Raw genomic sequence first — 25,119 nt, 5'->3', positions numbered from 1 at the left:
AGCGTTCAGAAAAGTGCCTGGCACAGCGTAAGGGCTCCATAAATGTTATCTATCAGGACGACAATGACAGTGATGATCATTATTATCCAGATTTTGCTTCTGAAGCACAGCTCTGATTCTGCTGCTTTCTTGCCCGAAAGCTTTAGTGGCTTCTGTGTGGCTCCTGAGTAAAGTCCAAGTCTTCAGTCAGGCATTTTGAGGATATTTCCTGAGCCATTGGCAATGATGCGCACCCTACCTTTCATCCCAAATTTATTTCTTCTACCACTTTTTACATTTCTTCCAAACTGAACTAGCATCATTAGCTCTATAAGCTCCACCTACCTCCTCTGCTAGGCCTTTGTTCCCACTGTGCTCCCTACTTGGAATGCCCTTCTTCCTGTCTCCCCTAACTTTCTTTTTCTGCTAGGAAGTCTGCTGATCCCCTAGACTCGATGGCAGATGCCACGAACAGTTCATCCTATACCCCTGATGGCATCTACCAAATAAAACTCAATAAATGTTTTATGAATGGCTGGGAAGACCTGGTTCAGCCCCTGTTTTCAAGCAGGACAGAGTTTGCATGAGGCAAGCTCGGTCGCCAAGGCCTGTCCAGCCAGGCTTCTATGCCTGTATATTTCCTTAGAGGTTCTGGAAGTTCCATGGGGTCTGTGGGCACACATTCAGTTAGCTAGTTCCATGTGCTCATGATCCCTTTATTCTGTGTACAAGCAAACTGGCAGGAGAAGGTACAAACCCAGGGGAACCATATCAGCTGTGGAGTTAGCTCCTGCTAGGTGGGGATGGAGATCAGCCATCCGAGGTGTAGGGGCCTGTATGATCCTGGGAATGTCAGTATCCTGGAGAGCCCATTTGGGGTCCTCCAGCAGGCGGGCCAGGGCTCTGACAGAGGAATCATAAGGTAATTATCAGGCATTCAAATTCCAAGTGTCCAGCCAGAGAGCAACTTGGGGGACAGATGAAAGGGTCAGATAAAGGTTCAGGTGGTGGGATGGCAGGAGAGTCTAGGCAGGATGTCAGGGTTCTGCCCAGCCAGCTAGAGTTTGACTCAGGCCTCTATCCCCAGAAGCCCCTAGTTTAGGGCTCACTAGTCCTATGGCTAGGCATTCCCAGTGGGAGTCAGCAGGGATGCTATTAAAGGGAAATGAGCTCCCTTTCCGGTCAGGATTGACTTGGAAATAGACATGACCTCAATTTGGAAACAGCTTCTGCTGGGCTTCAGGTCCCTTAGGCGAGCAGGTCTAGGGGAAGCAGTGGCTGACATGTCCTCAGGCCCAGAAGTGAGTCCTGCCTCCCCTCCTGGGTCACAGTCTGGCCCACCAGGCCTTTGCCTCCATTTCAAACTCAAGCCATGATCATGCCTCCCTCTGGGCCACCATTTGGAAAAGCCAATCTCAGGCTGACACTTGCTGCCTGTAAATGGTGTGGAATTAGGCTAATCAGTGGCTCTTAATTCTCCAACAAATGTAGATGCTGTGCTAATTGCCAGGGTCCATGCCAGCAGATCCCTGGTTGGTGGCATCAAACAAGAGAAGTGGTAATTTGGGGGCTGGAGTGGGGGAGGGCCTGCTTTGTTGGCTGAGCCAGTTAAAACCGTATTACCCCTTGAGCGAGACACAGTGCAGAGAGCCAGAGCCTGGCCCCCTTCTCAGCCAAGGGGCTGGGGGAGAGGCCCACAAGTGTGTTTGCAGGAGCTGAACCTCAGCACCAGCGGAGCAGTTTTCGGTCCATTAATGGGGTTTTGTTGTCATTGTTGTTCCCCAAGGAAGATTCCACCAGCAACCTGGCATGGCACTGCCAGGGCAGCTCACTGGGGATAAAGCATCCCAAACCTTGGTCTGCTGTTACCATGGCAACATGGCATTTCCAGACTCTCCAGGCAACCTTACTGGCATCTGCTGCTGTGAAAGATTCAGATGGAGAAGGGCCACTGCTCTTTCTCCATTAGAGACGGAGCAAATTGGGAAGACAGGGAGCCATGTACCAAGGACCAGGAAAATGCTGTTCCATTGATGTGAGGGCTTCTTGATGAAATAGAATTTGAATGTCTGTTATAGTCTCTTGGGGAGAGCTGCAGGATCAGAAGAGGACCCCTAGAGGAGAAAAATAAGGGGAGATGGGGGAACGTAAGGGGACAGTGTGACAAAGGCCTTACTGGGGAGGTAGCTGGAGTGTGGAGATGGCATGGGCAGTTCAGTTTGGTGGGAGAATGGACGTTGGTGGAGGTGGGCAAGTGTCAGCTATGCCTTTCTGAAACCTGCTGGTTTGAACCCTATGTGGCAAAAGTCCTACCTTTGGCCTCATTCTACCCAGATTATGTCCTATGGCTTCCTCTCCTGAGGTATGGGAACTGATCTCCACACCTCACACTTCACGTCAGGTGGACATTTCTTGCTTTCTGTCTTGGTTCGTAGTTGTTTGCAGTACGCCCACTAGAATCATTGACCCTCTACATTCCACAGAGAGAGCTGAAACCCAGACAGGAAGGTGTCTGCCTAAGGTCCCCAGCAATACGGAGGCCATGGAAGACAGGGGTTAGAGCTTAGGATCTGAGACAGACTGACCTGGGTTCGAGTCCTGGCTGCATCACTTAGTTTTCCAGTGAGCCTGAGCCTCAGCTTCTTTAGGGGTGAAATAGGAATCTTGAACATTCCTACCCTGTTGGGGTATTATGAGTGTGAAATGAGACCATGGAAGTAGTACAGCAAAGTTCTTGGTATATAGTAGGAACTCAGGAAATGTTGGTAATTAAGAGACTGGGAATTCCTTAACAATGGGGACTATCTTATTCATCCTTGCTCATTCCTCCTCTTACTTCCTTGCATAGCTGAGGCACCCAAATACTACTCTCTCTGGAATTGATACTAGAAGGATGTTTGTTAACTGGATGAATGCATGAATGCTCGAAATAAAGAACTGTTCACTTTGATGGGCTGTATGCTCCTGTTGAATGTTTTCAGCTTCGGTGATGTTTGGTCTCCATCGGACTGGAACCAGGCCAAGCCGAGAGTCTGTCCTGTGTAGCTCAGCTGCACAGTAAAGTGACTTGCTGTTCAGGTCCCATACCCACCAGCCCTGTGACCCAGGGCTTATACTCTCCAGAGCTGTGGGTTTCTTTTCTTTCTTTTTTTTTTTTTTTTTGTGTATGCGGGCCTCTCACTGTTGTGGCCTCTCCTGTTGTGGAGCACAGGCTCCGGACGCGCAGGCTCAGCGTCCATGGCTCACAGGCCCAGCCGCTCCGCAGCATGTGGGATCTTCCCGGACCGGGGCACGAACCCGTGTCCCCTGCATCGGCAGGTGGACTCTCAACCACGGCACCACCAGGGAAGCCCTGTGGATTTCTTAAAGGACAGGTGGGGTCGTTTCCTCTTGATCTTTGGGCACAATATATGGTATTACTGGTAAATGATGTATAGCTTTATAATATATGTTTCCATTCACACTCACACGAGTCTCACCGTAGCACTGGGTTTGTCCGGTATAATATCCCAGGTTGTGGATGGAGACCCCGAGGATCGGTAGCAGGGAGTGGCTGGTCCAAAAGCACGCTGCAGGAGGGGCTGGAGGAGGGGCATGGTCCCATCTTCTGACCCCAACTCTGGTGGTCTTCCCACTGGATGAAGTCTTGCTGGGTCTGTAGTTCTTCCTGGGAGATGATCCCAGTAAGGTGAGGCGTACTGGGCTTGGCTCAAATGCCTTGATTTTGGTCACGGCCCCATCACCTTAAGGGGTGCAGCTCTTATGTGAGCCACCTCTCTCCTCGACGTTCTCACTCCCTGATCTTCCTCCTTTGTGTTTGTAGTGGGGCTGAGAGTGCTTTGGGAAATCTGAGATTCCAATTTAGTGACTGGGGAGAGAGGCGTTGTTTTTAGCCAGTGAGGTATCCCTGAGCCACCTCGAGCTCAGCAAGGCTGCAGCCCCAGCAGGTCCAGATGTGCTGTGAATGACAGCCTGGGTATATCAGAAAGTACATGCCATTGTCCTACAACACTAAGCATCAGAGCTGGAAGGGTCCTTGGAGATCAGTAAAGCTGCTGCCTTCGGTTCATAGGTGTGGAAACGGAGGCCCTGCGAGAGGTGGTGAGTCACCCAAGACCCTGTGCTAAGCTGTTGGCAGAGCCGCCCCATGCTCCTCTGAAAGGGCCACGCCGCAGCCTGCCCGGCTGGTATTTGCCCTTGCTCTGAGTGCCTCATTTGAATTCATTTTAAAGCATCAGATTGTTTAAAAAGAGTTTTTTTGAAAGAACTGTGTATATCAGACAATATTTTCTGTAGTGTTAGTTTTTTAAATTGTTTATTATAAAAGTAATTTCATTGAAGAAAATGTGGGTAATACAGAAAGGTTCTATTTAGAAGATAACAAACTGAGTGATATTAGTACATGTCAGAATCACCCTGTAGGCAGGTTGCTGTTTTTTCAATGGAGGCTTTTAGACCAGTGGTCCCTACATCCTGTAACCTTTGTGGAAGTTTAGCTACAGAGAGTAGGAGAGTAACAATCCAGAGAGACCGCTAAGGACTTCATTTAGTTCTACAGACTTCAGACAGGTAGATGTACTACTAATGCTAGTTGTTGCCATCTGCAGAGTCTCTTCCAGGTAACAAACCACTTCTTCATAGGTGTTCTCATTTGATTATTGGATCATTATAAGAATCCTGTGAGGTAGGGAAAACAAGTATTATTTTCCCAATGCAAATGAACAATTTGAGCCCCAGAGAGATTAAGTAATTTGCTCAAGATTACACAGCTAGTAAGTAGAAGACCTATATACTTCAAACTACTACTTGGCATAAAGACAGCAGAAGGCACCTAATAAATATTGGTGAGTGAATGAATGAATGAATATAGGGGAAGGCACTAGAAATCATCTGGTCTGGTGGTTTTCAAACTGTGCTCGGGGAAGCCCTAGAATTCCATGGAGCCAGTTGGGGGTAGTGGGAGGTGGAGTTGATGGGGCTCTGAGCCCCTCACCCCTGCTCCAACCGGTGTTATCCATTTTACCTACTGGGTAAATTGAAAACAATTTAGCTAACGAACTCCTACACCAGTGGTTCTCCAATGCTGGTGTGTATTACAGTCTCCCCGGGAGATGCTGACGGTTGGCCTGAGGTGGGTGCTGGGACTCTGATTGTTAACAAGTACAGATGGTCATCAGGCCATGGTTGAGAAACAGTGGCCTACTTCTTGGAGTTGAGGAAGGTAAGACCCACAGAGAAGCAGAGAGTAATCCTCAGTACCTCATCTGCTGCCCTTCCCCCTGTACCACAACTGCAGCTGAGCCAGAAAACAAATCGCATAGCAGAGAACAACAGAACAGTTTCCATAGCAATGCTTCATGGTCTGTGCCTGTCAGGACACCTCAGACAGACACTCGTCTGAACCCTCAGCCAGAACTTGTGTGAATCTTATCTACTTGTTCCACGCAAGGGGTCTGGGGGATGGGAGGAAAGAAGAGGGATGGATGGCATGCTTTTGTCATGTGCCCCTGTACTGGGGATTCTCCCCAATTTACCAACAGCTGGCAGCAAGATAGAGCAGACCAAGGAGGGCTAGGAATGGATTCTGGGCAAGAGGCATGGGGCCGTCGCAGCAGCGGATGGGGAGATGTGGATGGGAGCAAGGGCCATCTGGGCATGTATCATGTGATGGGCATGTATCATTACCTATTCATTCAAAAAAAGAAAAAGTAAAGGACATATGATCGTCCTTATTTACAGATGAAGAAATCAAAGGTCAGACACACACCTCTCCTGACAGAGGCAAGATCAAGTCCAAGTCTGTCAGGCTCCATAGCTACTGAGCAACAGTTGCTTTCAAATTCTCTGGCTAGTGAGTGAGGACTTGGGATATATACTGCCCTGCTGGCTCCTGCTTGTCTCAGGAAGGGGAGGGTCAGCCTACAGGCAGCTAGGTAGGTGCTGGTGCTCATGCAAAGAGCTGAAATGGACTGTGTGAGGACATGGTTGGTCCTAGAGCTGGAGGTGGAGTCTGTCCAGTCTTTAGCTGTAATGTCTCCCTTCTCCCACAATTAGGGTTCCGGTGCCTTTCAAACCGCAGGTGCCTTCGACATGGGCTGTCCCGACTGCCCCCTCCAAACTCACCCACTGCAGGTCCTTTGGATTGGTGGCCCCTGTGGACGGGCTGCCCAGCTCTCTGACTTGGCTTCGCCTCAAGGAAATGAGCTTCTCCCGGGGCAAGTGACATCCATTCATTTTTAGAACAGATGTTCATTGAGCACCTTTTACGTTCCTCTAACTGTTCTAAGTGCTGGGGATGCGGCAGTTGAACAAAATGAAATTTTTGCTCTCTTGGAGTTGCCCGTTCTAGTGGGGAGACAGACAAATAGGTATATGATGGGGTGTGACATGCTAGGAAAGAAAATAAAACAGTGTGAGGGGTAGAAGGATGGGGTTGAGTGGTCAGGGAAGGTCCTCTGAGAAGGTGACATTTGAACTAAGACCCAAATGAAAGGAGGGAGAGAAAGAACCGTGTGGATATCTAGGGAGGAGCATTCCAGGCACAGTGAATGGCCAGTGTGAAAGCTAACTCTGGAAGCGTGCCTGGCCAGTTGGAGGAACAGCAAGGAGGCCGGTGTGGCTGGAGAGGAGTGAGTGAGGATGAGAGTGGCAGCAGTGGAGGGAAGGGAGCTGGGGACCAGATGGTGTGGAACCTTAGAGACCAAGAGCCAAGCTTTGGATTTCCTTCTGAGCTGGGGTGCCACTGGAGGATTTGCACCCTGGGGACACATGCCTGGCTTCAGCCTTAGAGCCTCCAGCCCCCTTGTCTGGGAAGGGAATCTGTCACCTGGGACCGAGCCCACAGGAGGCTGAGTAGCCCCTGCTGGGGACGTGAACAGTCACACAGGCAGGGAGCCCAGCGACACTTGCCAGGCCTCCCCAGCTGCAGTTGTTTCTTCCAGGCCAGGGCTAAAGGGTCTCTCGGAGCTGGCTACCTCCAGGCCCCCATGTCTGGGTGGCCTTACACTCCTCGGAGTTAGAAGGCATCCCAAAGAGAGTCTGGTGGCAGGGCTGCAGCATTCCCGGTGCCTGCACTCCATCGTCTGCGAGTGCCGCTTCTCCCGCTGACGCCCCGGCCCAGGGGAGGAGCCCTGCGCCTGTGTATCCCAGCCCAGCAGCCTGGCCGCTCTCCAGCCTGAGAGAAGAATGCTGCTTCCCACAGGACCAGTGGGAGAACTCGGGCTAGTGGGTTATAATTATCCAAAGTGCTAATTTTGTTTCAAATGTTATGTGTTTTTTATGAAGTAGGGACATTCACGAAAGAAATTTATATATTAGCCCATGTAGTATGCATTTGTCCCAGTCGTGCACTTCATTCAAGAAACTGGAATTCAGAGTGATAAAGGCACCATATATTGACCCCATCGAATCATAAGCGCACCGAGCTGCCCACTGCTCACCTGGTAGCTCCTGCCATTTGTTATTTCCATGGTTTCCCGCTTCTCACTCAGGTCATTCATTCATCTCTAATGAGTACTTCCATCTTAAAATGTCCAACACAGAACTCTTGATTTTCTCCCCAAGCCGACCCCTCCCCACAGGCTTCCTCACCTTGATAAACAGCCCGACTCTCCACCCATCGCTCAGGGAATCCATCTTGAACCCTTCTTTCACTTACTCCCTGTGAAATTCCATCGGCAGGTCCTACACGCCCTACTTCCAAAATAGATTGTAAATCCAGTTGTTTCTCTGTCCCCACTGCCACCAGCCCACTCCAAGCACCACCCAGTCCTGCCTGGCCTGGTCCTCTGCAGTGCAGGGCCTCCTGAACCATCTCCCTCTATTTTGTCCTTCACCAAGTGGCCTTTTCAAATGTAAGTCAGACCTGATCACCCACTGCTTAAAACCCTCCAGTGGCTCCTCAGCCTCCCCACAAAACACTCCTGGCCTCCCCCCAGCCTTCCCGAGGCCCTGCCTTCCCTTCACGCGGAGGCCTGCCTCTCCCCTGGCTCTCGGCCCCAGACCCTACTGGCCTCCTGCCGGTTCCTGGAACCGGCAAAACTTCCCACTTCAGGCCTTTCTGTTTGTCGTTTCCTCTGCCTGGAAAGCCCGCCCTCCAGGTGATTGTACGGCTGGTTCTTCCTCAACTTTCAGGTCACAGTTCAGAGGCCACCTTACCGGAGAGAACTTCCTACGACCTGTCCTTCTAATCATATCACTCTGTTTTGGTTTCTTCCTAACTCTTATCGCTAGCCACACGCTGATGATTTGTATGTCTGCTTGCTCGTTGGTCCCTCGTTAGAACGTAAGCCCCTTGAGGACAGGAGCCTTGGGCCTTGGTCTCTGCCGTACCCCTCCCACTAGAGCCGTGCTTGAACCTTACGGGCACTCTGTAACTGTTCATCCACTCACTTATTCATTCACCTCTGGTACATAAAACCAGAGATAGAAAGGTGGAGCACAGAAGCATTTTAGGGCAGTTAAACTATAATGATGGATAACATGTCTTTATACATTTGTTCAAACCCATAGAATGTACTACACCAAGAGTGACCCCTGATGTACACCACGGGCTTTGGGTCATAACGATGTGTCACTGTAGGTTCACTGACTGTAACAAATGTACTGCTCAAGTAGGGGCTGTGGGTAGCGGGGAGGCTGTGGATGAGTGGAGGCAGGGACCTTTCTGTACTTTCTGCCTAATTTTTCTGTGAGCCTAAAACTGCTCTAAAAAGTAACATTTTTTAAAAGAAAACAATGCATTAATATCAATTGAAAGTATTAATTCCTTAGTTGTTTCCTATTTTGTACTATAATTTTTTTAATGTCATGAAGTTCAATAAAAGTTGACTGTCTGGAAAAAAAAAAGATAAATAAGAGACAGACTGTATCCCCAAGGGGGTTTGGTCCTTTTGAAGAATCAGCCGCTGCCTTTCTGGGCGTACGTTTTCCAGGGCACCCGTCTCCCTGCGCTATCACAGTGGGATGGGTGGCCACCTCCTAACCTAGCATTTGTACTGTGTAGGAGCTGTGTAGCAAGTGGATTGGGCTAAATTGGGCACAGCACCCAACCCAGAGCATACACTCAGAAGGCATTTATGAAGTGATTGGAAAGCATAGGAAGAATTCCTTCTCAGGTTTGTGTCATCCAGTGGCTTCTCAGTGGACTCTAGTGCTCTAACCTCCTAATCTGCATGTGGTTTCTTCTGGACCTGCTGCTGGGTTCCAGAACAGACCTTCTTACACCCACCCCCATTACTGCTTTAGCTCCCAGCCTCCTCTCCTGCACACGGGTTGTTCCCAAACAGGTGTGGGGAGAACAGTGTCGAGAGGGTCTGCTGTGACCAGGCTCCAGGAACAGCAGCAGGCCGGCTTCTCTGGGCCCCAGAGCTGCATTGTGCCCCTGCCCCTCTGCTGGTGCCCCTCAGAGATATTTGTTGCAGACATCTTGAAATTTCTGGTCAGGTCCAAACACCAGCACCCAGGCCAGGCTGCAAGGAAACATAGTACAGCAGCTCCTGCAGAAACAGTTTAGTGCTGGACATGGGCTATGGGGAGAGTCAACGGACTTGGACTCCAACACGGCTAATGTGGCTTCAGGCTAAACTGATACAGGCAGCCTCTGGGACCAGGTGTGCATCTAGATAGAGCCCTTGGCCAGTTTGGGGAATGTACTTCTAGAGGGATGATGACAACTTGGAACCTACCAAGAGGAGGGGGCCCTGACTGGCCATGGAGGCGGGCCACCAGGTTATACAGAGGGATGATATATCACTCGAGTTAAGAAGTCTAAGAGGATAGGAGAGCCATGTGCAAAACACTTAAAGGGGTTAAACTCCACAGGTGCCATGCTGTGCCCTTACTGCTCCATCGCCAGAGCCAGACCCCTGCTGGCAGCACCAGACTCCACCTCAGGCCCGCTTGTTCACAGCCTCGCCCTGGAGCCACATCCCAGGGCATGCGCCTCCTCTGGGACCTCTCCCAGAGTCTGTTTTTTCATGAATAGAGTGTGATCAAAATACCTCCTTCCCAGGGCTGCTCTGTTAAATGAGATGGGTCACGCAGAGCCCTTAGCACAGTACATGGTCATAGTAGGCCCTCGAGAGCCTGAGTTGCCTTTTCTGTTCCTTCTCCCAGCGCAGCCAAGAAGCCCAGAAAGCTAGCAGTTCTGACAGAGAACACAGAATTCAGAAAGACAGTCTGTGGGGAGGAGTTCAGTTGTTTATAAAACAGGCCAACACGTTTCCACCTCGTAAGTTCTAAATCCATCATCCCTAGCTCCCTAAATCTAAGAATAGTCACCCAGTGGAGCCAACGTGCCGCAGCACGCTCTCTCCGCAGGTGACCGCGGCCGCGCAGCCACAGCAGCCTCAGCGCCTCCTCCTGCGGTGGGAGTGGGGAGGGCTGGCCTCCGCCCCTCCCAGCTTGGCTGTTTCTGAACCTGTCTCAGATTCAGCTTTCTTTCCCTTCCAGATCCTTCCTCACTGGGCTGTTTTAACCATCAAACCTCAGTGATACAAAGGGGGAGATAGCAGTGGGAAGGTGTGTAGGGGGGGACCTTTGGTGAGATGCTGCCCCACTTCTGGGCCTCAGTTTCCTCTTATGTAAAGGGATAGAGAACTACTGAGAGAACTGAACAACGTTTTAAGCTACAAGAAGTTCTAGAGCAGTCCCAGCCTTGCAGCCTCAGAACGAGACCTCTGAGGGCAAACCCATCAATTCAACCCGTTTTTATTTATCCTCTGAGCCGGGGCCGCTCCTCTGTCAGGTCTGAGGGAGCCAGCCTGAGGACCTGGGTGTGTGGCCCCCTCTTCTGCTCTTCTGCCTACACCTTCCTTCTCTCTCTCTCCCTCATACACATCCGTACCCACCACACCGCCGCACAAATTCGCCGGGCTCAGAAGGGCATTTGCTCTGTCTCATCCCAGAATCTGCCCACTGTTAGGAATGCCCTCGCCAGCTGGGGGCTCAGGACCTCTGGCGCAGGCCACCTGCCACTCTCCTGGGTGGCCTTCCAGTCCTTACGGCGTTCTTCCTGATGGTGAGCAGAAATCAGCCTGCCCGTGGCTTCTCCTCCCCACATCTGTGGACTCTCCTTTAGCCTCTGGGAGAGAAGAAGACAGCTCTGTGCTCTTGGTAGCCATTCATTCATTTGTGTGTTCATTCATTCAAACAACAGGTATTAGTACTCATGAACTGTTAGTACAGTTTCAGGTGCTGAGAAATAGTAGCAAACAAAGAGTCCTGCTCTCAAAGAGCTTGTGTTCTGGTCAGGAGAGAGATAATAAATAACCACTTAAAAATATAAAGAAAAATAAAGCAAGTGAGGAGACAGAGATGGGGTGGGACGTAGATTGCTACTTCATATAGAGTTGTCAGGGAAGGCCTCTCAGATAAGGTGACATTTGAACAAATACATGACAACACGAGGGAGTGAACCTGTGGACATCAGGACAAGAGCATTCCGACTGCAGGAACGGCAAACGCAAAGGCCCTGAGGCCAGTACTGTTTGAAGAACAGGAAGGAAGTCAGTGTAGTTATGGTGACGTCAGCAAGGTGGAACTTGACAGGACATGAGGTCCAGGAGTAGGCCAGCTGTTGTTTATCTGAGTCAGAGGAGAAGCCATTGGAGGATTCTGAGCAGAGCAGTGCCATGTCGACTTAGTGCCAGGTTTTAACAGGATCCCTCAGGTTTTGTGTAGAGAATACAACAGAAGCAGCAGAGAGGGCAGGTAGAAAGCCCTTGCAGGAGTGCCAGTGTGTGGTGATGGGCTGGTGAGAAGTGGCCAGATTCCAGCTGTGTTTAAAACATTACCTTCCTAAACCCCTCATCTTTTCTTACTCGGTGGATGGCCACAGCAACCTCTTTGGCCTCCTTGCCTTTAGCCCTCATCCCCCATCTCTTCCTCTCACCCCATTCTCAGTGCTGTCATGGATCCTTGTCTGGAAAGGACCCCAGGCCAGCCATCTTCTACTTAGCCTTCCCTGAGGCAACTTTGGCTACAATACCAAAATATCTCCAGAGTAACACTGGGGGCTAACAGCCCCACTTCCTGATTCTGGAATGGCTTCTTCCTGCTGCTTCAGATCCTGCCTCGAGGGCATCTTTGGCCCTGGAGAGTGATGGATGGTCTACTAATTGAAAGGGTCCTGCACTGACAGTGCCTCTTCCCTCAGACTGGCCCATTGGGACCATTGTCCTCACAGCCATTCTCTAGGCTGTTCTGTTGTAGGAGCTGCCCCTCTCTGGGCAGTGTAACCAGGGACAAAGACTCACAGCTCTCTGTTCTTGAGGCCGGTGGCCAGGAGGCAGCTCTGGTCACAGATCAGGGAATAAAGACAAGCAGCCAGGCACAGGACTGGAGTTGATCTCAGCATTATGTGTGTGTATACTCCTCCCTGCTGCTCTCCAGACAGAGCAGGGGGCTCAGAAAGACTGTGGGCAGGGGAACAGCCCAGAGGTATTCACTTCCACTCAGTAGCTCTATCCTGAGTGCCTGTACCATGTGCCTGAGGGCTGATTGGTGAGCGTGTCCTGCTCACAGCACCTGGCTCCCATCCCCAGCTCACAGTTACAAATAGAAGCACCTCGAGATCCAGGAGGAGTGTGGTGTGTGTGCTAAGAGAGCTCTGGATATCTTAAGAGCTCAGAGGAAGTGAAGTTAATAGCCTTCTAACAGCCCAGGAGGACCCAGCCCTACACCTGCCCACAGTTCACTCCTGCAGCAAACAGGATGCCATCAGGATCAATGAAGGCAGCTCAGAGTGAGCAAATGTCAGTGGGTACCCTCTATTTAAGACTGGTAAACTCTTATTCATCCTTCAAAACCCAGCTAAGAATTAACCCCTGGAACTTTCAGTGTCACCTGCCTCCCCTCCCAATAGAGTGTATCATCCTCTCTATGCTACCTCTGTCGGTTAGAAATACTGTTATTTTTTTGATCATCATCCTGTGTTATTGCTTTTTAAAATATATGAACACACAACAAAGAAAATCTCAGTTGCCCTTCCCCCATTTCTCCCTCTCTTCCTCAGAGACTATTCTCTGTTTGGGATGTATTCTTCAGGATCTATACATACAGAAATATATAGGGGCTTTGCATAAATTGAATCATACTCTCTATATTGTTCTGCAGCCTATTTTCTCTTAAAAATGTCTGCAATATCTTGCCATGTCAGGCCACAGAGTGCTACCTCATTATTTTTATTTTTATTTTTTTGCGGTACGGGGGCCTCTCACTGTTGCGGCCCCTCCCACTGCGGAGCACAGGCTCCGGACGCACAGGCCCAGCGGCCATGGCCCACGGGCCCAGCCGCTCCGCGGCATGCGGGATCCTCCCGGACCGGGGCACGAACCCGCGTCCCCTTCATCGGCAGGTGGACTCCCAACCACTACACCACCAGGGAAGCCCTACCTCATTATTTTTAATAGCTGTATATTATTCAACAGTAGGGTCAAACTGTAGTTTCTTTACACACTCCTCTGTTGATGGGTATTTAGGGGTTTCCCCCCAGTCTTTCATGATTACAAACAATGCTACAGTAAACACCGTTGTGCCAGCCTCCTTGCGTACACATGCCATTGGTCCCTGTAATCGTCATTCCCCATGGCTGTCTACCCTAGTGGCCTGGGAGCCCCAGGGCAGAAACTGGATTTTCCTCTTCGGGGTGTTTTGTCCATACAGGGCCCAAGCCAGAAGAGGCGTCCACATGATGAGATAAATGGACTCATCTGAGCAAAATCACAACTGTGTGAAAGGCCTGGGTGAACTCAGGGAGCAGCAGCAAGCCCATGGGGCTGGAACAGAGGACAGAGCGGTGATGCGGCCAAGAGGGACAGGCTGCCCTGAGAGCCAGATAAGAGGCCCATTGTAGGTAGTGGGGAGACAGGAAATTGTTCATAGGAAGACCTAGTTCATGCTGTGTTTCAGCCTGGTTTCCCCCACCCAGGCCAGCTACCTCAGAAGAAACTAGCTTTTGTAATTGTCCAAGCGAGAGAGGATCAGAACCTGAACCTCTTCTTTCTGTCCTGAGGTTGCCACCTAGACCCAAAACACTTCAGGAGGCCTGAATTCCTTGCTCACAGCAGGACCTAGGGACCACCAATTACTGCCCAAAGGGTGGGATACTCATGAGCTTGGGCAGCTAAACACTCAGAAGTTTCTTCCAAATTTGCCCGGCTCCAAGGCCAGCTCCGTCCACACTGGCATTGACCACCTGCCCGAATCCAGAGACTTCCTCTGCGTGAGGCGCTCAGACCTCACCCCTCCTGTCTCTCTCTCTCTCTCTCTCTCTCTGTCTCTCTCTCTCTCTCTCTCTCTCTCTGCTTGGTGCCCGAGGTCCTTGTGAGGCCTTGTGAGGCCTAGGTCCTTGACAGGCAAGAGACAAGGTGAACCATTGGCTGCCTAACTTTTCGCACCATCCCGCCCTCCTCTCTCCACCCCACCAGATGCGGACGGGAGTGGGGTGCGGCAGGGCCTGCTGCAGCTGCCTCTGCCTCAGCCCCAGCGCTCACAAGGGCTCGGAGGGGTTTCTGCTCCTCCGCAGAGTGCTTCTCTCACCAGTTACAGCTCTGGCCTGCCATCACTGACCTTGTTCCTGTACAAGTGCGCCATGACTCTCTACCTTTTCTTCATTATCGAGGAACAGAGGTTTGGCTAGAGAGGACAATATATATTAACAGAAGAGGTTCTGGAGTCCTACTGCCTGGGTTTCAGTTCAGCTCTGCTTCTCACCAGCTATGTGACCTTGCACAGTTCATACCACCTCCCTGGTGTGTTAGGCTGTACCTCACAGTCTTGTTGTGAGGATTTAGTGAATTAATACGTATAAAGTGCTTATCACAGGGCCTGGCATACACTAAGTATTCGGTGACTTTGTTACCGTTTTGGAACTAGTGAAGGAGCCAGAGACTCAGGGGTCCTGGATCCTAGTCCTGACTAGGGCGGCCACATGACCATGGACAAGTTCTTTCACCTCTCTGAGCCTAGTTTCCTCATCTGTAAAATGGAGGTAAGAACACCTCAGAGAGTTGCTGTGAGAATTAAGGTAACATTTATGTGAAACTGAGAAGCACCATCCCTAGGTTGTAGCCCTCATTTTCATGGTCAGAAATGGCAGCTAGAGCTCCAGCCATCACATCCACATTTCCAGTGACAGGATGGAGGAAGGGGCAAAGGGCACATGCCATCTGTCTTTGAAGGAAGGATCCCATAAGCTACTACAGAACATTTCAGCTCAAATCTCATTGGCCACGCCCTGCTGCAACAGAGGTTGGGAAATGTAGTCTCCATTCTGTGGTTCGGGGACAACCAGGAGTTTCTGTCACACATACTCAGGTGTTTGCCCCTCCTAGGCAAGACCCTCCAGCAGAAACGCTGCCGCCTTCCTAGAGTTGGGCTGCAGTCCCAGCACCATAAGGCCCTGTGAGGACCCAGGTTGCCAAGAAGCTCAAGCAGGTGCCACAAGACCTGAACAGATTTGGGTACTGTGTCCAGCCTGTGCTGGGGACCCTGCCAGCCCTGAGGTTCCGCTGCCTGCAGGGCTCTTAGGCTGACGCAAGTGTGGTGGGCCATGAGCTTTGTCACTTGTCACAGCCTGCATCAACTCCACTTAGCCCCGTGAGCAAGGGCCCAAACTCTGAAGAGGCTAGGGAATCCCTCTGTAACCATGAGCTCTCCACCCAAGGCTCAGCCATGTGCCCCAGGGCCAGTAAAACAGATCTAGACCAATCAGATGGGATCTCAGTGTCCTCAAGAACCTGGCGAGTGCCGGGCACACTGCAGAGAGTCCTCTGTCATGCCAGGAATCATCATGAACTCACCTGTTTCGAAAACTGGGTGTCCCGTATTCCAGTTAGCTTAGGAAGAGGCTTATCATGGGCTGTCCTTCCTCTCACCTCTACATGAGAACAGCCTGCATAGTAGCATCTTGCTGAGTCCAGACGGCCTTTCCATCTTCACTGTGCCGCTGAATAGGTGGCCCTAAGTGAGGGTGAGGGACAGGGGGTGTGCTTGAAAGATATTCTAAAATGCTGGAGGAGCTCAGAACTGAAAAATGTCCTGTGTGAGTCCTTCTGTTACTGGGATGGCCCATCTTTCATTCTCCGAGTTCAGCAGCCTGGTTTCTTTCTATAGGAGGTTTGTTTAAAGTGTTGGGGAACCCCTGACTTGTCATTCCACCCTAGGCCTTCCCATCTGCTGGGAAGGTTTGCCACCAGCATGGCCTTCCTTGCCTTTTCCTCCTTTCCCCGTGGTCTGCTTCCTACGTGGGTGTGAGCTGTCACCATGTGTCAGGCACTGTGCCAGGACATTAAATGTACATCAGCACATGCAGGCCTCCTCCTAGCAACCCTGTGAGGTAGCTGGGGACAGACGTACCATTGTCACACAGCTGTGTGGTGATGTGGGACCCAGGACAGCATAGCACAGTCCACAGTATGTATTATATATATACCAGGGGCTGACGGAGTACAACCCACGGGCCTGCTGTGTACGGCCTTGCGAGCTAAGAATGATTTTGAAAGCCTTGTGATAAAGAATAAGAATATGCAACAGAGACCGAATGAGACCATCGAACCTGAAGTATTTACTGTTTGCCTTCATAGGATAACTCTGGCGAGCCCTGGTATAGAACATGCAGAGTTTAGCACAGATGCCGGAGCCACACTGTCTGGGTCTAGCGCCTCAGTTTCATTAACTATAAAATGAGAATAATCTATAAAACGTGGCTGCCTCACAAGGTTGTTAGAATTAAATGAGATAAAGAATATAAAGCACCTAACCTTGAGTCAGCTTCTTTGGAAGTACTGGGGGAAACTGTATCTGAGCCTTTGGCAGGCTTCTCAACCCAGTGGGCTACCCCGGCCCCAAACAGGCTTCCTTAGAGCGTTTCCTTTGGCAGGAGGAGAGGGACCTGCCAGCTGCCCGTTGTGCCGCGTCCTGCTGGTAGGTCAGCGCTGGCTTCCTCCCACCCCCATTCCTGCTGACCGTCAGCTGGTGCCACTCACCAGGGCTGGGCGCAAAGCCCATGCCAGGTGCCGAGCTAGGCCCGCAGGTACCAAGCCTGTTCCATTCTCCACCTCATGCCTCAGATCCACCTGGCTGAAACTCCTGCTTAACTGCAGGACTTGTGGCCTGGGGTTCATCCTCTCTGTGTGCATTTCCTCATTCATGTGCCAAACAGGCAGACATCTGTGTTTCCCCAAGCCCTAGCTCTTGGCTAATGATTGCCTTCCTGCCAGGGAAAAGGAAAGAGAAGGGTAATCCTGGGCCAGCCAGCCTCCCTCTGTGAAAGAGCGGTCTGCAAAACAGATTTTCAGTGGTTAATGAGTGAAATGTAAAGATGTGTTAAGAAACTCAGATCATTGAAAAAAATCAAAAGAATATTTTCTGATCTGGATAGGGACAGGCTTTCAGTTCTTACAAACTATGGAAGAAATGATAAGATAAAAAAACAAGAAATTGTACTACCTAGAACCATAAACTTTATGTTTTACATCAAAAGACCTAAAACAAAATTTTAAATCAAACTGAGAAAAAATAGTTATGCCAGATACGGCATAGAATTAATATTCTTAAAATAAAAATCTTTAAAACAATAAGGCTCTTGAGAACAACAACAACAGCAAATTTTCACTTAGTACAGTAGTGCCCCCTTATCCGCAGTGTTGCTTTCAGTGGTTTCAGTTACCCCACTGTCAACCACAGTCAGACAATATTAAGTGGAAAATTCCAGCAATAAACAACTCTTTGAAATTGTGTGCCATTCCAAGTAGTGTAATGAAATCTTGCTCTGTTGTGCTCCATCCCACCCAGGATGTAAATCAGCCCTTTGTCCAGCCCATCCACACTGTACGTGCTACATGCCCATGAGTATAGGAAAAACCAGTATACATAGAATTTGGTACTCTCCATGGTTTCAGGCATCCACTGGGGGTCTTGGAAAGTGTCCCCTGCACAAAAGGGTGGACTACTATACTATGTATTTTATATATACTTGCTCATTTAATCCTTATAAATGAATAAATATTTATAACCTTTATGATAAAGGTACTATTATTATCCCCATTTAACAGATGAGAGGACTGAGGCTCAGAGAAGCTAAGTAACTTGCCCAAGGTCACGGCTAATAAATGGAGAAGATGGGATTGAACCCAGGCCATCTGGATCTTGGGTCTGAGCACTTAAACTCTTCTATATGAAACAGGAAAAATGTATTAAGCAGACAATACACAAAAGAGGAAATTCAAATATGTGAGGAAAATAAGAATTACTTTTCAATTTCTGTGGGAATCAGAAAAGTACAAATAAAAATAATGAGATACCGTTTTTGTCTTCAAATTAGAAAAGGTTCTTAAATACTATAATAACTAATGAATACTGGCAATGCTGAGTGATACAGAGAGTCCCACAGACTGTTGTAGTTGTATTCAAGTGGCCTTTCTGCAAAGTACTCTGGCAGTACTCAAAACAAGACTCAGGAATCTCAAAAATGTCCATACCATTTGACCAGGAATTCCCATTCTAAGAATCTAATTTGAGAAAATAGAGATGTAGACAAAGATTCACGCACAAAGATGTTCATAGAAATGTTATACAAAATAATGAAAAATTAGAAACAGCCTATCTATCTGATAATGGGATACAGGTTAAGGAAATTGTTTAATCTCCATAATGGGCAATTAGGCAGTCATTTTACATAAATCTGGACAACAAAAGAGACCATAAACAAAGTGAAGAGACACCACAGACTCCTGGGAGAAGACACATGCAATGCTTATAACAATTATATAAACAAAAGAATATACAAAGAATACTTATAAATCAGTAAGAAAAAGGCAAACAAAGAGCAAAACAGGCAAAGAATGTAAACACGCAATTCATAGAAAAAGCAATTTAGGGCTAGTAACATAAAGACATGCTCCATCTCACTAGTAGTCAAGAAAATGCAAATTAATCACATGTACTTAATCAGAATAGCGAGAGTCTTAAAGGCAAAGATAGAGGGAAACGAATTCATATCCGTTGCTGATGGGACCATAAATGATGGGACTACAGCCATGGTGGAGAGCTGTTTGGCCACACCTGGTAAATGTGAACATGTGATTCCGCCACAATCACACTTCTAGGGATCAATGTGCACAAACACCAATTTGTACAAGGATACGTGTTCCAGGATGTTCACTGCAGTGTTGTTTATAGTAGCAACAGTAGTAATAGTATTGTAGTAAAATATTATGGTATATTATATATTGTAATATATAATGTATAATAAAGTAGCAACAATTATCATCATTAAAGAACTGTCCATCAGAAGGGAAATGGATGAGTAAAATATGATTTATGCATAATGGGATATGTACTATACACAGTTAAAATAAATGAACTAAATCTGTAACTATCAGCTCAGAGAGATTTCAAAAACAATGGTATAAAGAGCAAGTCATAACAGAAGACACATATTTGAATGACACTACTTATGTAAATCTTTAAAACAAACTAAAATTTTTATATAATATTTAAGGACACATACATGTAGAAAAATATAAAACAAGCATGCAAGTAACGTACCCCAACTTCAAATAGTGGTTACTTCCAGGAAGGAGGGAATGGATGGAGGGCCAAGGATGGGAGGTGGGTCTTAAACTGTATCTTTATAATTGAAGCAAATATGGCAAAATGGTAACTAATGTTCTGAAGCTGATTGAGGAATATGTCTTTCTGTTAAATTATTTTTTGTACTTTTCTGCATATTGAGCTTTTTCAAAATTTCAAATTATTTTAAATTTACTTTTTGAACAATTCCCAGTTCTACGGAGAAATGCTTGTGTTATTAAGGCATAAAAACAACACAATAGATACACAAATATTTACAAGTTTCACAGATTGAAGGTTTGAAAGAGATACGTAAAATATTCATAGCAGTGGGCAAGATTCTAGAAGTCTGCTTTTCTTTACACCTATCTATATTTTTCTTTTTTTCCCCTTTTTACCATGAAGATGTATTACTTTTATATCCAGAAAAAAAAAATTTTTTTAAACAACTACAGAAAAGTGTGAGCGAGTTTAGTTAGGGTCCACAACCCAGGAAGAGGTGCTGTGATGGGGTGGGAGCATCACAGGCTGTCAGAGAGACCTGTGCTCGAATGCTGGCTTGGAGGTTGGCCGTAGGACTCTGAGTTCTTCAATCTTTGATCTAGTCAGCAAACCCCTGTTGAGCCGCAGCTGGGGACAGGGCAGTGAGCAGAACATATGTGTTCCTTCTCTCACTGTAGGGCAGACAGTCTAGTGAGGAGGGGATAGTAAACACATCACCACCCAGACCATCTATCCGCTGCCTGTGAGGGAAAGTACAAGGGCAATGACAAGATTCCAAGTTGATCGGGTGCCGGGGAATCTGGCCTCTGAGCATGATTTAAACAGATTCTGGAGGATGGGGGTTGTGGAGCCCAGCAAAGCCAGGACTTGGAGAGAAAGGCCGGCCCCACAGGGCATATTTCAGGGACTGAAGGAAGGTAGGGGTTCTGGCATGCAGTGGGGTGGGGAAAGTTGTGCAGGGGGACCCCAGCAGGCTGGTCCGGAGCCAGATCACTCAGGGCCTCACAGGCAAGGAAAGGCCTTTAAGGGTGGGGGAACTCAGTGAAGGGTTGAAGCAGGGGAGTGACTTGGTTAGATCTGCATCCTCAGAGATTGTTTTGATGCTCTTTGAAGATCAGAGTTGCTGGCGAGCAGCCCAGTTAGTTAGTTGGCTACTGGTGTGGCCCAGATGAGGGAAAATGGGGTTGGGATCAGGGTGATGGCGGTGGAGATGGAGAGGTGTGGAAGGATTTGAGAGACTTTCGGAGGCAGAATTGGCAGGTCTAGGATTGTGTGTGTGTGTTCGTGGTGGGAGGAGATGCAGGTGTGGGGGTGGGAGGTGGCACTGAGGGAGGGGCCACGGAGGAGAGCCAGGTTTGGGACCTGAATGGTTGTGGGCTGGTGGGAGTGAAGAAAAGAGCAGACTTAGGAGGGCAGGGGAGGAAGCAGAGATGGCGAGCGGGCCCCCAGGTGTGGCTGAGCTTTGGTTTCTTCCTGCGTAAACTGGGGGTTTGCGGTGACACCTGCGCCCCCAGGGTGAGTGTTTTGGCCCTGTTCCCCAGAACCATGTCTACAGCAGTCTCGTCTCTCCCTCGCAGGCGGGACGTGTTACTCTTGGGGCTGGAACGAGCACGGCATGTGCGGGGACGGCACCGAAGCCAACGTCTGGGCCCCAAAGCCCGTGCCAGCTCTGCGGTCATTGTCGGGACTCCGCGTGGGCTGTGGGGCCGGCCACTCCCTGGCCCTCTGCCAGCGGCCAGCCCTCCCTGCCCTGGGCCAGCGCCCCAGGGACACTGATCCTTTCCCAGATGCCACCAAGGAAGCCGGATCTCAAGAAGCCATGGACCAAGAGAGAAACTGGAAAGACAGACATGCAGAAGCTTCTCCCCAAAGCCAATCTGACAGGTTCAGAAATGGGGGGCTTGTGACAGAGACCCTTTAATAAAGCAACTTTACCCACCCAAAGTGTCCCCAGAGAAATGCTTTGTCAGGTTGCGGTGTTGGCCTGCGAAGGATTCAGGAGGCACTCTGGGTGGGCTGACCAGACGGGAACGATAGGAGCCCCGTGTCTGGGCTCAAGGAATGGACATCCTTTCTGCCCAGCATGTGAGAATGAGGGTTCAGTCCTCACCCAAGGACATGGGAAGCAGAGGAAGGCTCCAGCCTGTCCCTAGCTGGTGAGGACAGAAAGCCCAGCTCTGTCCCCAGTGGTTGTTTTGCCCCAGCAGGCTTTGATTCAGCAAGACAAAGGTTCCTATAGGCCATGCTTAGGGCAGCCACAAGCCTCTCCTGGGGTCTCATTCTCAGCACCCAGAGCATGTAGTTTGCTGGTTCAAGGATATCGAGGAACCCTGATCAGGTGGCTGGTTACTTGGACAGGAAGGAGTTCTTGTCTTGGTGACCAGGACTAAGGGAGAAGGCTCTGGAGGGAGGGTGGGGGGTGGAGGAAGTATAGATGAGTAAGTGGAGGAAGAGACAAAACTTCTGGAAAGACCGGGCAGAGGAGATCCATGGAACAAACAAAGGAATCTAGAACCAATGAAACTCCCAAGATCAATGTCTTCATCTGAGCCAGGAAGGACTCTGGAGCTAGTCTGTGTGACTGTAATTGCCAAGCTGTAGTTTCGGGTGAGGGACAGACACAGCGTGGGAAGGGGGTTCTGCAGGGAAAGACCCTGACCCCTGACATCTGCCCCCAGGTCCTGGCCTCTGCAGGAGGAGGGCCCTCACATGAAATGGGGAGCAGGCCAGACCCCAGGCCTCAGGCTTCCCCGGGTGGCAGCTATGGCTCTGGGGGACATAGCAGCTTTCTCTCTGCTGTGGCTGGCAGCAGGCCTTTGGCCAGAGGGCCTCAGAAAGTGGCTTTCCCCAGAGGACTGAGTGGCAGTGTCTCCAGCTAGCCAGCCAGGGTTGTGGCGTGTCCCACACCACCTCCCTGTGACTCAGGAGAGCGTTTGGATCTGGGAGCACTAGGCTCCAAGGGCTTGAGGATGTTATGAAACCCCAGGACACCACAGCTGGAGGACCTGTAATGACCTTCTAGCCTAGTGGCCGTCAAACTGCATTCTAGAACCCTAGCAGTCTCCTGAGACTGACAGCATTCTCCTGAGAACTCAGTGGCCACCTTGTGGACTGTGGGGAAACGAAGGCCAAGTAGACAGAGGTCTGGATCCCCCCCCGACCTTATTCACAGTAGCCTCATTTCAATCTACACTGTGTAACAGGCTTCACGTAAGAGTTCACTTGACAAAGGGGTCCTTGAGAAAGTTTTAAAACCACTGATCTTAGCCAACGTTTTCATTGTTCATGTGGGAAAACAGAGGCCTAAAAAGGGGAAGGGACCATGTCAAGGCCATACACCTCACTCCTGGCGCAGGGTCCTGATTGGGAGGTGACCCATCCAGGGCCTCGAGCCAGACAAGGGGGGCAGACAAGGGGTGGCCCTGGGACCAGTGGGGGTTCGACTCAGGAAACTGGGGATTAGGGCCATCCTGAGCTCCCCAGGCCTGCACCTAGAGACCACCCACGGCCACTGGCTGACCTTGAACACCAGCACGTGGAGTCCTGCCCCCAGTATCGTACCCTAGAAACATCGCTGCCCTGGCCAGCAAAGCCCTTTGTCCCCCCCACCTCCCAGAACCAGCAGAGGCCAGTACAGCTCTAAAGCCCTTGCAGAATGGAAGGAAGGACATCTCTGTGCACTCTGAGCTGGTCTGGCCAGGGTGACCCAGCCTTCAGAGATGGAGTAATTGGATGGCCCAGAGATGACCCAGAGTGGAGCGAGTCCACCATTACTGGCCACCACCCACTGTCCTACAGACCGGGTGGTCTGCACTGGAAGGCCATCCCATGTGGGTAAGTCCTCAGGCCCATGCCTCCCAGACAGGGTTTACACTCCCGAGGAGCGCACACTCGCGCTGCACGGCCGTGCAGAGTTCCCCCTACCTCTTTCAGCACTTGCTGGGAGAAACCCAAATCCCAAGTCCTCTGCTGCTGAGCTCTAATGCCCCTCCCAAGGCTTCCCTATGGGCACAAGAAAGTGTCTCGGGGCTCCTTCCCAGCCTAAAACAGGGTGGGGTGGCGCCTCAGCCCTAAATCTCGGAGCCTTGCTCGGAACCTGAGCCAGACCCTTCTTAGAAGCATGTGGAACCCAGCTAATCCATGCATGCAAGAGTGAATGGCTCTTGGCACCGGATGGCACCACAGACTGTCCAGTTCCCTCCAGTTCCTCCATTTCTCCCTCCCCAACAGTGACGGACGGGCTTCTCTGCATCAGTTCACTGGCCAGATTGATGAGTGCCTGAAAGCACCAGCGGGGTGAGGGTCTGTTGACAGTGTCTCCCAGACTCTTTTCTGGACCCTTTGAACCCTACTGGTTATTCTCAGACTTGTAGATGTCCAAGCCCCTCATTTCTGCTAGATTCTGAGCTCTTCAAGAGCAAGGGACCAGGTCTTGGTCAATTCTGGAATCCCTTCATTAAGGACAGGTCCTGGGACAGAGAAAGTACCCAATAAGCATGTTAGGGTCACCATAGGTGAGGAGGCTAAACGAGTGGGTTCTGCGATCCCCTCACCCCTACCCATCCTCTGCTTTCATCTCTTACAGATGTTTGATAACTACGCTGTGGATAGCACAACCATTTGACAGTGATTAGCTAATGAGAAAATGCCCACTCATTTCTAAGAATGACTTTTTTTCCCTATAGACTAAGTTGATTGGCCTTCATATCCCTCACCCCGCCACCGCCGCACCCCATGAGAACGAGGGAAGGGAAAAGGAGAGGGGAGTGAGACCCCATCGTGTGCTCATAGGTCTTGGGCCCGCAGCCCCTGCAGTGATTGTCGAAGGGCGGCCACGTACCAGGTTTGAGCAGGATGTTTACATCCTAACCTACCACACACAGTCTCCCCTTGCAGGCACCCCGGCTTCCCTTGACGCCCTACCACCTTCGGTCCCAGTGGACCATCAGGCCAAAATTCGATGAGGCTGTGCTTGAGAACGGTGAATCCAGGCCTGGGGCTCAGAGTAAAGCCCTCCATCACCATCCACCACTTCTGAGTGAAGTGACTTAGTGATAAATTGAAGTTGGGAGGTAGACAGTGAGTCAGGAAATGGGATGGGGTTCCACGTCCTAAGGAGCACACGTATAACTGCGGCAGGGTTCGAATTTCCCAGCGGCCAGAGCACGGAGAGGTGAGAGTTGGGAGAGGAGAGCCGGGGGGCCTTGCTAGCCAATTTAAGGAGCTCTGACTTCATTCTTAGGGCAACAGGTGTTTGTGCAGAAAATTGAGGTGGTCAGATGTGTGCGTGGAAGGCTCAGAGCAGTGTGTCAGTGGGCCTTCGGTCATACCCATGGCCTGAGGGCCCTGGGATTCAGGACCAGTGTTCCAATCAATTCCATCTCCAGCCCCAGCAAGGCCTCAATTAGCTTGAGACAGCTTCACCTGAGCTCTGGAGTCAGACCACCTGGGTTAAAATCTTGGCTTCATCATTCATTGGCTGTGTGGCTTTGAGCCGTTTACTTCTCTGCGCCTGTTCTCTTGCCTCTAAGATGAGCTTGTTGAATTACTGTGGGTCATCAT

The 25,119-nt window shown here is 49.9% G+C and overlaps 1 protein-coding gene across 6 annotated transcripts in view; it reads left to right on the top strand.

The window, feature by feature from the left end:
* SERGEF (secretion regulating guanine nucleotide exchange factor) overlaps positions 1-21,501 on the top strand; it is a 218,963-nt gene extending 197,462 nt beyond the window's left edge. For 5 of the 6 annotated variants that reach the window (XM_073808655.1, XM_033862604.2, XM_073808654.1 and 2 more), the window contains one exon: positions 21,135-21,501. In XM_073808655.1, coding sequence (XP_073664756.1) covers positions 21,135-21,478 — 344 coding nt within the window. In that variant the 3' untranslated portion in view covers positions 21,479-21,501. The other variant, XM_073808660.1, reaches the window with a different exon arrangement.
* The last annotated feature ends 3,618 nt before the right edge of the window (positions 21,502-25,119 follow it).

Source organism: Tursiops truncatus, chromosome 8 (assembly GCF_011762595.2).
Source record: "Tursiops truncatus isolate mTurTru1 chromosome 8, mTurTru1.mat.Y, whole genome shotgun sequence".
In the NCBI taxonomy this organism is placed as follows: Eukaryota; Metazoa; Chordata; class Mammalia; order Artiodactyla; family Delphinidae; genus Tursiops; species Tursiops truncatus.
Note: the sequence above shows the minus strand (reverse complement) of the source record. Positions and strands in the feature narration are given on the sequence as shown.